Genomic DNA, 12,228 nt, shown 5'->3' with positions numbered 1-12,228 from the left:
AAATCCTGCGTCCCCTGTCAAAAAAAAAATCCTTCTGCCGTCTTTGACTGTAGCCTATAGTGAATTTTCTATATTTACGGGTTAGGTTTGAGTGGGGCCTCAGATTTTCACATAGAGTCGTTGAGTCGGCGTGCTGCCTCAGTCAATATCCTGACAGAACACGCCAGTCACTGACGTCATGTGGGTGTGGTCTCAGCGCGGGCGTGGGACCGCACCTCCGAGGCTCCGCCAATCGGAAAGGAAACCGGCTTCTCTTGAACCCAGATGGCTTCGGCTGATATATAACGCCCGGGGCTGAGAGATAATTTATGAAAACGTACCAGCGTCGTATAGCTTTGTCTAGCTGACAGCTAATAGGACGGAGCAGCCGAACTTGAGGAGAAGCATACCTAACCAAGGCTCAAAGAAACAAGGGACACTTCGAATTGTATAAAGATCCAGACTATTTATTTGGTGAGTAATTATTCATTTTAATGTATTAAGTTAAAGCAGATCTGTTGTGTAAACTGAATTGGGATTTTTTTTTCTCAAATTTCTTGAAGCAAAATGTACAATTATATGGGATAACATTGATTTTTTTTTATACTGATGCAAATTAGGACTTTTATTTTAAGGACTTAATATAAATAACTATATTATAGAGACTGTCGCTTATTGTTATTATTTATCGAAATCAGCAATCTAGTAGAATTAAAACAACTCGATCGATTCAACTGTTGGCACACCTAACCTTCGCGCAAAAAAAAGAAGTATTTTAAGCAAGTAACACAACATAGAGAAGAAGATATAACCCTACTGCTTGAAATTAAACCCTGCCAATGTGTTTTATAGCCTTTCCGTTACGTGGCCTCTACCCGGTCTTTGTTCGCTATAGAATTTTCCAATCAGTCCYAGGACACGTTCATATGAACCAGGGTGAGGAGTTGGACCAAAGCCCGGCAGATGGCGATATTGAGTTGTTTCATCTTACCGTCCGAAGGGAGTGCATGCAGCCGGCTTATACGTTTATCCCCCATGGACCAATTCCTTACATAAAACATTCTCCATTCAACTGCAAAGGCATCAATTTCCTCAACTCAATTTAATGGCGAGAAGACGGGAAAAATAACTGATTGGCTGAAAGTGACATGGCAACAACCAGGACAGGCATTACCTACTCTAGCATGGTGATGGTAAACGGTGTTTCATGAACAAAGTACACATTTTCCCTGTTTTATGTTTTCTTTGTTGTTGTTGCCTTCTCTCTATTAAATAGAGTTAAGGAGGAAATTGACTCATTTGCAGCCCGCATTCATTCCCTTTGGACAGTGAGATGAAACGTCTCAATATTGCATATTAATATGTGTACGTGTACATATCGACCTCAACTACCTCGTACTCCTACACATCGACTCGGTACCGCTACCACGTGTCTATAGCCAAGTTATCATTACTCATTGTGTATCTATTATTACTACGTGTTAATAACTTTTATATTATTTCTCTATTTTATTTCTCTATTTTCTTTCTCTGCTTTGTTTAACTTGGGTCAAACGTTTCGGGTAGCCTTCTACAAGCTTCCCACAATAAGTTGGGTGAATTTTGGCCCATTCCTCCTGACAGAGCTGGTGTAACTGAGTCAGCTTTGTAGGCCTCCTTGATCGCACACGCTTTTTCAGTTCTGCCCACATATTTTCTATAGGATTGAGACCTTGACTTTGTTGTCCTGAAGCCATTTTGCCACAACTTTGGAAGTATGCTTGGGGTCATTGTCCATTTGAAAGACCCATTTGCGACCAAGCTTTAACTTCCTGACTATGTCTTGAGATGTTGCTTCAATATATTCCACAATAGATGATGCCATCTATTTTGTGAAGTGCACCAGTCCCTTCTGCAGCAAAGCACCCCCACAACATGATACTCGCCACCCCCGTGCTTCCACGGTTGGGATGGTGTTCATCGGCTTGCAAGCCTCCCATTTTTCCTCCAACATACAATGGCCATTATGGCCAACAGTTCTATTTTGTTTCATCAACAAGAGGACATTTCTCCAAAAGTACGATCTTTGTCCCCATGTGCAGTTGCAAACTGTAGTCTGGCTTTTTATGGTGGTTTTGGGCAGTGGCTTCTTCCTTGCTGAGCGGCCTTTCAGGTTATGTCGATATAGGACTCGTTTTACTGTGGATATAGATACTTTTGTACCTTTTCCTCCAGCATCTTCACAAGGTCCTTGCTGTTATTCTGGGATTGATTTGCACTTTCGTACCAAAGTACGTTCATCTCTAGGAGACCGAATGCATCTCTTCCTGAGCAGTATGACGGCTGTGTGGTCCCATGGTGTTTATACTTGCGTACTATTGTTTGTACAGATGAATGTGTTCTTCAGGCGTTTGGAAATTGCTCCCAAGATGAACCAGACTTGTGGAGTCTACAATTTGTTTCTGAGGTCTGGCTGATTTCTTTTGATTTTCCCATGATGTCAAGCAAAAAGGCACTGAGTTTGAAGGTAGGCCTTGAAATACATCCACAGGTACACCTCCAATTGACTCAAATTATGTCAATTAGCCTATCAGAAGCTTCTAAATCCATGACATAATTTTCTGGAATTTTCCAAGCTGTTTAAGGGCACAGTCAACTTAGTGTATGTAAACTTCTGACCCACTGGAATTGTGATACAGTGAATTATAAGTGAAATAATCTGTCTGTAAACAATTGTTGGAAAAATTACTTGTGTCATACACAAAGTAGATGTCCTAACCGACTTGCCAAAACTATAGTTTGTTAACAAAAAATTTGTAGAGTGGTTGAAAAACGAGTTTTAATGACTCCGACCTAAGTGTATGTAAACWTCCGACTTCAACTGTAGCCAGTCCTTGGCTGGGCTGAGCCTTCGGCTATAGGAATGCTGTGTTTACATAGCCAGTTCTTGGCTGGGTTGGGCCTTAGCCTATAGGAATGCTTTGTTTATGTAGCCAGTCCTTGGCTCAACATGTTCTCAGGGCATTTCGTATTATTCTGTACGTAAATCTTTAGTTTACATTACATTTTGTATGGTAGGACTATGTATTAATTTGTAAATGTCTGTCATTCTTTCCGTATGATATATTACGAATTACAAGCTGTATGATATGTTACAAATTGCAATTTGTACCGTATATTTACGAATTTTCTAAATGTACAAATGGTACGAATTTGCAAAACGTTTAATATGTTATGAATTCCGATTTGTTGTGGCTAATGTTAGATAGATGGCTTAAGCTAACGTTAGCTAGCACTAGGGGTTCATGTTAGGGTTTAGGTTAGGGGGAAGCCAACATGGTAAGTAGTTAAATAGCTACAATGCTGAAGTTGTCCGTGATGAGATTTGAACACACAACCCYTTTGGGTTGCTAGATGTTCTCATTGTCTCAATGTGTTATGCTTGGCTCAACAGATGGAGATGGATGAGGGCGCTAATTTACCTGAAAGAGGTATTTCGTTCAGTGAGTAAAATGAGTATCAAGGACAATTTATTATGTTGCACTTGCAACTGTAGGGGAAATGAGACCAATCACTACATGGCTATATGTTTGAATGTTCTTGGCAGACGCAGACCAAATGAACAGTGTTTATTGAATTAGACTAGGCCTATTTGGATAGAGTTAGATACATTACAAAGCAAATGGCAGTTATTATTGGATCTGCCGTGGGTCTATCTGACTGAGTTAGGCCTATGTGTAATACAGTGTTATTTCAGGGCTGTTACAGTGCCAACTGTACATCAGACTACAAGCATAGTCCTATGGATAAAAAAAAAGTTACATCTGGATTATTTTACATTTCAAGTCAGGTCTGAGAGGGGAACAGAAAAACCTAGTGCCCTAAACCGTTTCCTCGTTTTCCTGTCTCTTAACCCACTGGGAAAATCTGCTTTAATCAACTTTGCAATGTCTTTTCAACAACCACAATCTATTGAATCGTTGAATCAATCTTGAAAATTAATTGGAGGGGAATGTCTTGTTTTTTTTGTAACCTAAATCCAGTTACATGGTGACATGTTTTGTTGATTTCACGTTAGTAATTTGCATAGTGGAGTCTTTTGTTTAGACATGTAGCTAGCTAGCTAAACAATGAACCATAATCCCAACTCATAACGTTACTACCCTGCATGAATCTGCAGGTAGCTAACCAACCATGCTCATTGTTAGCTAGCTAACATTAGGCTATAACTAGCAATGCAAGTGGCTCTGCGATACAAATAATATTACTACACAGATCATACACGTAATGTTAGCTAGCTAGACAGCCAGCTAACGCTAACGTTAGCTAGCTAGCTAACAGTACACTTTAACTTGAAATGAAAATGGCTTTCTGACAAAATTAGAAACGTGTAATATCTGAAAATTTAGCTAGCTAGGACGAGAGCTCGTCATAGCGAGAGGAGAGCTCGTCATAGCGGGAGGAGAGCTCGTCATAGCGGGAGGAGAGCGATCAATAGCGGGATGAGAGCTCGTCATAGCGGGATGAGAGCTCGTCATAGCGGGATGAGAGCTCGTCATAGCGGGTAGGAGAGCTCGTCATAGCGGGAGAGAGCTCGTCATAGCGGGATAGAAGCTCGTCATAGCGGAGGAGAGTGCATATAGCGGGACGAGGCTCGTCATAGGGGATGAGAGCTCGTCATAGCGGGACGAGAGCTCGTCATAGCGGGATGATAGTGCATCATAGCGGGATGAGAGTGCATCATAGCGGGACGAGAGCTCGTCATAGCGGGATGAGAGTGCATCATAGCGGGACGAGAGCTCTCGTCATAGCGGGAGGAGAGTGCGTCATAGCGGGAGGAGAGCTCGTCATACGGGAGGAAGCTCGTCATAGCGGGATGAGAATTCGTCAAGCGGGATGAAGTGCGTCATAGCGGGACGAGAGCTCGTCATAGCGGGATGAGAATTCGTCATAGCGGGAGGAGAGCTCGTCATAGCGGGAGGAGAGCGCGTCATAGCGGGAGGAGAGCTCGTCATAGCGGGATGAGAACGCGTCATAGCGGGACGAGAGCTCGTCATAGCGGGAGGAGAGTGCATCATAGCTGCACATATTTGCACTTTGAGTGGTTTTGCGTGCTTGCTACTATTATTTGCCCTTATGATTTGGAGGCATGTGAAAACACTGAACCTGGAAAAAAGCTATTGAATGGTCAGTGATAATCATCATTTGAGACATGTAATTACCTAAACATATTTACATTCAGGCTGCAATATGTTATCGGCCAAGTGGGACCGTCATGGTAGCCTACATAATTGGATGGTGTATCAATACACCCAGACACTACAAAGATACAGGCGCCTTCTAACCCAGTTGCCGGAAGAGGAAGGAAACCCTCAGGGATTTTCCCATGTTGCCAATGGTGACTAAACAGTTACAGAGTTTAATGGTTGTGATTCATTCCCTCTTCTTAATTTTTTTATTTTATCCCATTTTCTCCCCAATTTTCGTGTATCCAATCGCTAGTAATTACTATCTTGTCTCATCGCTACAATCCCGTACGGCTCGGGAGAGACGAAGGTCGAAAGCCATGCGTCCTCCGAAGCACAACCAACAAGCCGTACTGCTTCTTAACACAGTGCGCCTCCAACCCGGAAGCCAGCCGCACCAATGTGTCGGAGGAAACACTGTGTACCTGGCCCCTTGGTTAGCGCACACTGCGCCGGCCCGCCACAGGAGTCGCTGGAGCGCGATGAGACAAGGATATCCCTACCGGCCAAACCTCCCTAACCCGGACGACGCTATGCCATTGTGCGTCGCCCCACGGACCTCCCGGTCGCGGCCGGCTGCGACAGAGCCTGGGCGCGAACCCAGAGACTCTGGTGGCGCAGCTAGCACTGCGATGCAGTGCCCTAGACCACTGCGCCACCCGGGAGGCCCTTATTCCTCTTCTTTTAATACCATTGTATTTTTTCACTAATCCTGCATGATGGAGTGGGGAAGCCTGAGATTTCACTGTACCCTGTAATATCTCCTGCAACCCTGTACATATGACTATTAAACAATCTGAAGCTGATAGGAGAAAACTGAGGACGGATCAACAATATTGTAGTTACAGTACTCTAATTGAAGCCTGTACAGAAAATGCATCCGATTTGCAAAAAATATGGCGAAGCAATTCACTTTTTGTCCTGAATACAAAGTGTTATGTTTGGGTCAAATCCAATAAAACACATTACTGAGTAGCACTCTCCATATTTTCAAGCACTGTGGTGGCTGCATCATGTTATCGGTATGCTTGTAATTGTTAAGGACTGGGGAGTTTTTCAGGATAAAAAAGAAACAGAAACATGAAAAATCCTAGAGGAAAACCTGGTTCAGTCTGCTTTCCACTAGACACTGGGAGATGAATTCACCTTTCAGCAGGACAATAAGTTAACCCCCCTAAGGTCGATGTCTGCACCCCCCGCGGAAATCTAAATAACATTTTAAAAAATCCCCAGCAAAATCCGTCAGTTTAAGCTAGAGATATCTKTTTTTTTTTGCATTGGATGCATCACAATCCACCTCATYCGCCGATGTCGCACTTCCGCRTCTGCTGTGACAGAGCYAGAGCGATGTTAGTCAGACCATGAGACATGCCGAAATTGTGCCTTCTCACAAGTAGTGCACTATATAGGGAATAGGGCTMTGGTCTAAAGTAGTGCACTATATAGGGAATGGGGCTCTGGTCTAAAGTAGTGCACTATAGAGGGAATAGGGCTCTGGTCTAAAGTAGTGCACTATAGAGGGAATAGGGCTTGGTCTAAAGTAGTTGCACTATATAGGAGGAATAGGGTCTCTAAGTAGTGCATAAGAGGAATGTTGTAAATGTGCACTACTAATGGGAATAGGGTTCTGGTTTAAGTAGTGCACTAAGGAATGTTCTTCTAAAGAGGCCAGAGGATAGGGCTCTGGTCAAAAGTATTGCACTAACATGGGAATAGGGCTCGTCTAAAGTAGTGGCAGCTATAGAGGAACAGGGGCTCTGGTCTAATAGGTAGTGTGACATCATAGGGAAATAGGGCTCTGGTCTAAAGTAGGGCACTATATAGGGAGATAGGGTTCTGGTCTAAATAGTGGGCACTATAGAGGGAACTGGCGCTCTGCGTCACAAGTATTGCAACTACTAGGGAATGGGGCTCTGGTCTAAAGTAGTGCACATAGAGGGAATAGGGCTCTGGTCTAAAGTAGTGCAATATAGAGGGAATAGGGTCTGGTCAAAGTATTGCACTACATAGGGAATAGGGCTCTGTTCTAAAGTAGGGTGACTATATAGGGAACTAGGGTTCTGGTCTAAAGTAGTGCATTCTGATAGGGAATAGGGTTCTGGTCTAAAGTAGTGCACTAAATAGGGAAAGGGTTCTGGTCTAAAATAGTGCACTTAGCATAGGGAATTAGGCGGTGCATTCTGGGATAAAGACTGTGGCTAAACTAAATTATGCCACGACTGCTGAGCACAGTGCACGCTTTCTCCTTCCAGTCCTGGTAAAGGTCCATTTCTTTCCACATATCTCTTTCACGGTTTTGTGTGCGTCCCCGGGCATGTCCAGTGTTGGTTTTGGCACAGCAAACTCACGTTGCTTAGTACAGTTTGTCTCTGTCGTGAGACTGCGGCACTTCTGCTGACTAACTGGCATTTGGCCGTCCAAGTATGACAACATGTCCTGTACCTAGACATAGTCAATCTGGCAGGACCAACCTTGTAGTGAACAAAATGAAATGGAGGTTCTCAAATTGGAAAAAATCTAAAGGATTTTTATGACAGACATTCCTCTAGTGTAAAGTATTCTGATTTCTTGTGTCCTTCCTGCCCCCCCCTTCTGTTGACATATTTTTATTTACCTTTTATTTATTCAGCCCAATAATTTATTTATTCAGCCCAATACTTTATTTATTCAGCCCAATAATTTATTTATTCAGCCCAATACTTTATTTATTAAGCCCAATACTTTATTTATTCAGCCCAATACTTTATTTATTCAGCCCAATACCTTATTTATTCAGCCCAATACTTTATTTATTCAGCCCAATACCTTATTTATTCAGCCCAATACCTTATTTATTCAGCCCAATACTTTATTTATTCAGCCCAATACTTTATTTATTCAGCCCAATACCTTATTTATTCAACCCAATACTTTATTTATTCAACCCAATACCTTATTTATTCAACCCAATACCTTATTTATTCAACCCAATACCTTATTTATGCATTGATGGTGCATCAATGCATCTGATTGATGATCCAATATGTTTTAATTGTATCTGTTGCTAGCAAATAAACACATATATTATAGGTAATGTATTCTGAACCTTGAGTTTGAGTCCTTGACAACTGAAGCATACTACTTAGTTGTAAAGTATTCAGGTGAGTGGGGTCCTTACAATGCCCCCCCCCCCATCCTCCTCCTTTAGGTGACTTGTCAAGATGCCTGTTATTAGAACTCTCAGCAAGGTGGCTAAGCAAGCCCTCCTGAACCCAGGATGTGGCTGTCAGCCAATCACCGTGGCCGTACGGACCATCAGCTTCTCACCCCGCCAGGTCACCTCAGACGCCAGTTTCCACTCCGTGTCCTTCTCCGAGACGGACCACCCCAAGGTGCTCATCACAGGTAAGACCAATCAGATGACATCACTCAGAAAAAAACCTTAAGACCCCCCCCCCCGAGAGATACCTAGAGGAAAACATAACACATTAGAATCTCTTATTAATGATTAAAATAAGCATCTTTCTCTAACGACTCTCACAGCTTAGTCTGTTTGGAGTACACTTACACAATTCTCTCTGTGAGAAGATAGCTTGTCTAACTGAACATTAACAAGATTCTCAAGCCAACAGAGAGGATAGCTCTAGTTGTGGGAAGCGAACCTTAATTACACAACCTCACACTAACACAATAGGACCTCTATCTATGGTTTATCTAAGTAAAGAAGCGTTGTTCTAACTTCACCTAAACGAGACTCCCAAGCAACAGATAGCTGTATTGATGAAGAGGTTGGTTTGTTGTGTGAAGGGAACATCACAGTGTTCAAAGCAGGACAGGATGAGAGAACAGAACAGCTGTAGTGGTCGTGTGAAGCTAGGGCCTCTCCTTCTCCGATATAGCTTCCTACGCCTGACGTAACCTGACTTAACCTGACATTCTGATCTCCATGCAACTGTCGTCATGTTGCTGATCTGTACGATAACGTCTCTAATGTCCTCTAATAATAATATTGTTTGTCTCTCTGTCTCTCTCTCTGTCTCTCTCTCTCTCTCTCTCTCTCTCTCGTCTCTCGCTCTCTCTCTCTCTCTCTCTCTGTCTCTCTCTCTCTCTCTCTCTCTCTCCTCTCTCTCTCTCTCTCTCTCTCTCTCTCTCTCTCTCTCTCTCTCTCTCTGCTCTCTTGCTCGTCTCTCCTCTCTCTCTCTTACTCTCTCTCTCTCTCTCTCTCTCCCTCTCTCAGGCGGCCTTGGACAGTTGGGGGTAGGGCTGGCTAAAAGGTTGAGGTAAGACCATTACAGTGTTCTGTAATAGCGTATGCTTGCCTTTCTACAAGTGTTGCTGTTTAACAGTATATACATATGGTATACATTCATTTAGGATCATATTTGGATGCTTATTATTAGTACTTAATCTAGGTCCCACTTAAAACAAACTACAACTCATAAAGCCTTCATAGCACTTTGATAACCCAGTGAACGTAGCCTTTAGGAGGGAATGTTTTAGTCAAGCTTCCTCTTCTTCTTCTTCTTCTTCTTCTTCTTGTGTTTTTAAATGTAACTTCCTGTTTCACAGGAAGCGGTTTGGAAACAACAATGTAATCCTGTCAGATATCAGGAAGCCTCCGAGCCACGTTTTCCACAGCGGTGAGTGATACACAACATGGCAACACGTGTTATACACAGTTTCAAGCATCTGCTGATCTAGGATCAGTTTTGCCCTTTAGATCACAGTGAATAACCAAGATGTCATGGACAGAGGAGACCTGATCCTAGATCAGCACTCCTACTCTGAGACACTTAGAGTATTACTCCGTTGGTCTGTTGTGAATACGGCGTGACGTCTGTGAGGTGAGACTACAGGCACACAATGGCATGAAGTAGGCTGGTGGAGCCACCTTGGTTTACTGTGCTACTGAAGTCGACTGGTCTTATCTGTCTACCCATCTGGCTGTATTTGCATCACACTGGGTTGACGTCGGACTAGGTTGTTCATTCACCAGACTRTGTAAATATTCTGTTTGCGTCTGATCAGCTCACAAAGCTAACGGGCTAAATTACGTCGTTACTAGGGCTGTTGCGGTGACCGTATTTCCACCACACAGGTGGTCACGAGTCATGAAGGCAGTCAAATTCCACGTGACCGTTTATTCAATAATTAGGCTTCTCCGAGCTCTTATGCTGCTGATGGTCATTAGTAGCCTACCAAACTTGCTAATTGCCTGGTACTCAGCACTATACTGTCCCTCTAATCACTCTGACATCAATGCAAATGTATTTGAAAATCAAATTTAAACACTTCATGAGAGCCCATGAGCTCATGTTGCATAACATTTCAATATCAAATGTATTTATATTCAACGGAAGCAAGTACAGGGAGTGAATTTAGTAAATAAACAAACACGGAACTAAACAAGATATATAAGTAGCGTACAGACAAAAAAAAAATTAAAAAACCTGTTGCTTCCCTTTGTGAGGCGTTATTCGGTAACGTGCTATCAACAGGAGCAAGTACAGGGAGTGAATTTAGTAAATAAACAACACGGAACTAAACAAGATATATAAGTAGCGGTACAGACAAAACAATTTAAAAAATTACGCAATGTGGCTGACGCAACAGATCAGAATGTTTAGCTTAAAATGTTGATCAACTATTAGGCTACTTCTTCACATTATAAAAGTCCTGCAATGCACATAGCAGTAATAGTGTAGACGTAAGGTACATTCTTATTTACAGTTATAGGCCTATGGCTAGGCTATCAAGATGTTAAACATGATTCGAAAAAGTCGCAAAAAAAGGCATTATTTTCTTATTCTGGGTATCATTCACACGTGATAATATATATATTCAACGGCTAATATTGTTATCCCATCAGACTATTCTTGATCTTAATCTTGTCTTCACATATAATAATATTGTGTGAATTTTTTTTTATTTAGAATGGACCATTATCATGCACCTGTAACGAAACAGGGGCAGTGGGAATTTTTTTCCCCCGTGATTTATTTTCATCCAGCCAGGTAGGCTATACTCTGTTGTAAACAATAGCAATGTGCTTAATATTAGGAAAAGCTGATGGGATCCTCCTCTTTTTAATAGAGGCCATGACACTGTTTATAGCGCAATTGCATAGCCTATTGACGTGATCTTCCGGTTGGGTTGGCGCCCTCCCTTGGGTTGTGCGTGGCGGAGATCTTTGTGGGCTATACTCGGCCTTGTCTCAGGATGTAAGTTGGAGGTTGAAGGTATCCCTCTAGTGGTGTGGGGGCTGTGCTTTGGCAAAGTGGGTGGGGTTATATCTGCTGTTTGGCCCTGTCCAGGGGTATCATCGGATGGGGCCACAGTGTCTCCTGACCTCCTGTCTAGCCTCCAGTATTTATGCTGCAGTAGTTTATGTGTCGGGGGCTAGGGTCAGTCTGTTATATCTGGAGTACTTCTCTGTCTTATCCGGTGTCCTGTGTGATATTAAGTATGCTCTCTCTAATTCTCTCTTTCTTTCTTTCTCTCTCTCTTCGGAGGACCCCTGAGCCCTAGGACCATTGCCTCAGGACTAACAGGCATGATGACTCCTTGCTGTCCCCAGTCCACCTGGCCATGCTGCTGCTCCAGTTTCAACTGTTCTGCCTGCGGCTATGGAACCTGACCTGTTCACGGATCGTGTACCTGTCCCAGACCTGCTGTTTTGAACTCTCTGGAGCAGCAGGAGCGGTAGAGATACTCTTAATGATCGGTTATGAAAAGCCAACTGACATTTACTCTGAGGTGCTGACTGTTTGCACCCTCGACAACCTCTGTGATTATTATTATTGAATCGGCTGGTATTTATTAGACATTTGAACATCTTGGCCATGTTCTGTTATAATCTCCACCCGCACAGCCAGAAGAGACTGGCACCCTCATAGCCTGGTTCTCTCTAGTGTCTTCCTAGGTTTGCTTTCTAGGGAGTTTTTCCTAGCACCGTGCTTCTACACTCTGCATTTCTTGCTGTTTGGGGTTTTAGGCTGGGTTCTGTACAGCACTTTGAGATATCAGTGCTGGACTAGAAGGGCTT

General features: G+C 42.9%; 1 protein-coding gene across 1 annotated transcript in view; it reads left to right on the top strand.

Annotated features, from left to right (window-relative positions):
- Positions 1-309: 309 nt before the first annotated feature.
- Positions 310-12,228, top strand: part of LOC112077538 (L-threonine 3-dehydrogenase, mitochondrial) — an 18,493-nt gene continuing 6,574 nt past the window's right edge. The window contains exons 1-4 of the mRNA XM_024144037.2: positions 310-453; positions 8,392-8,588; positions 9,421-9,463; positions 9,753-9,823. Of these exons, the coding sequence (XP_023999805.2) occupies positions 8,405-8,588; positions 9,421-9,463; positions 9,753-9,823 (298 nt within the window). The 5' untranslated portion in view covers positions 310-453; positions 8,392-8,404. The remainder of the gene's footprint in view (positions 454-8,391; positions 8,589-9,420; positions 9,464-9,752; positions 9,824-12,228) is intronic.

Source organism: Salvelinus sp. IW2-2015, unplaced genomic scaffold (genome assembly GCF_002910315.2).
Source record: "Salvelinus sp. IW2-2015 unplaced genomic scaffold, ASM291031v2 Un_scaffold4667, whole genome shotgun sequence".
Lineage (NCBI taxonomy): Eukaryota > Metazoa > Chordata > Actinopteri > Salmoniformes > Salmonidae > Salvelinus > Salvelinus sp. IW2-2015.
This window is presented reverse-complemented; position numbering and strand designations above follow the sequence as displayed.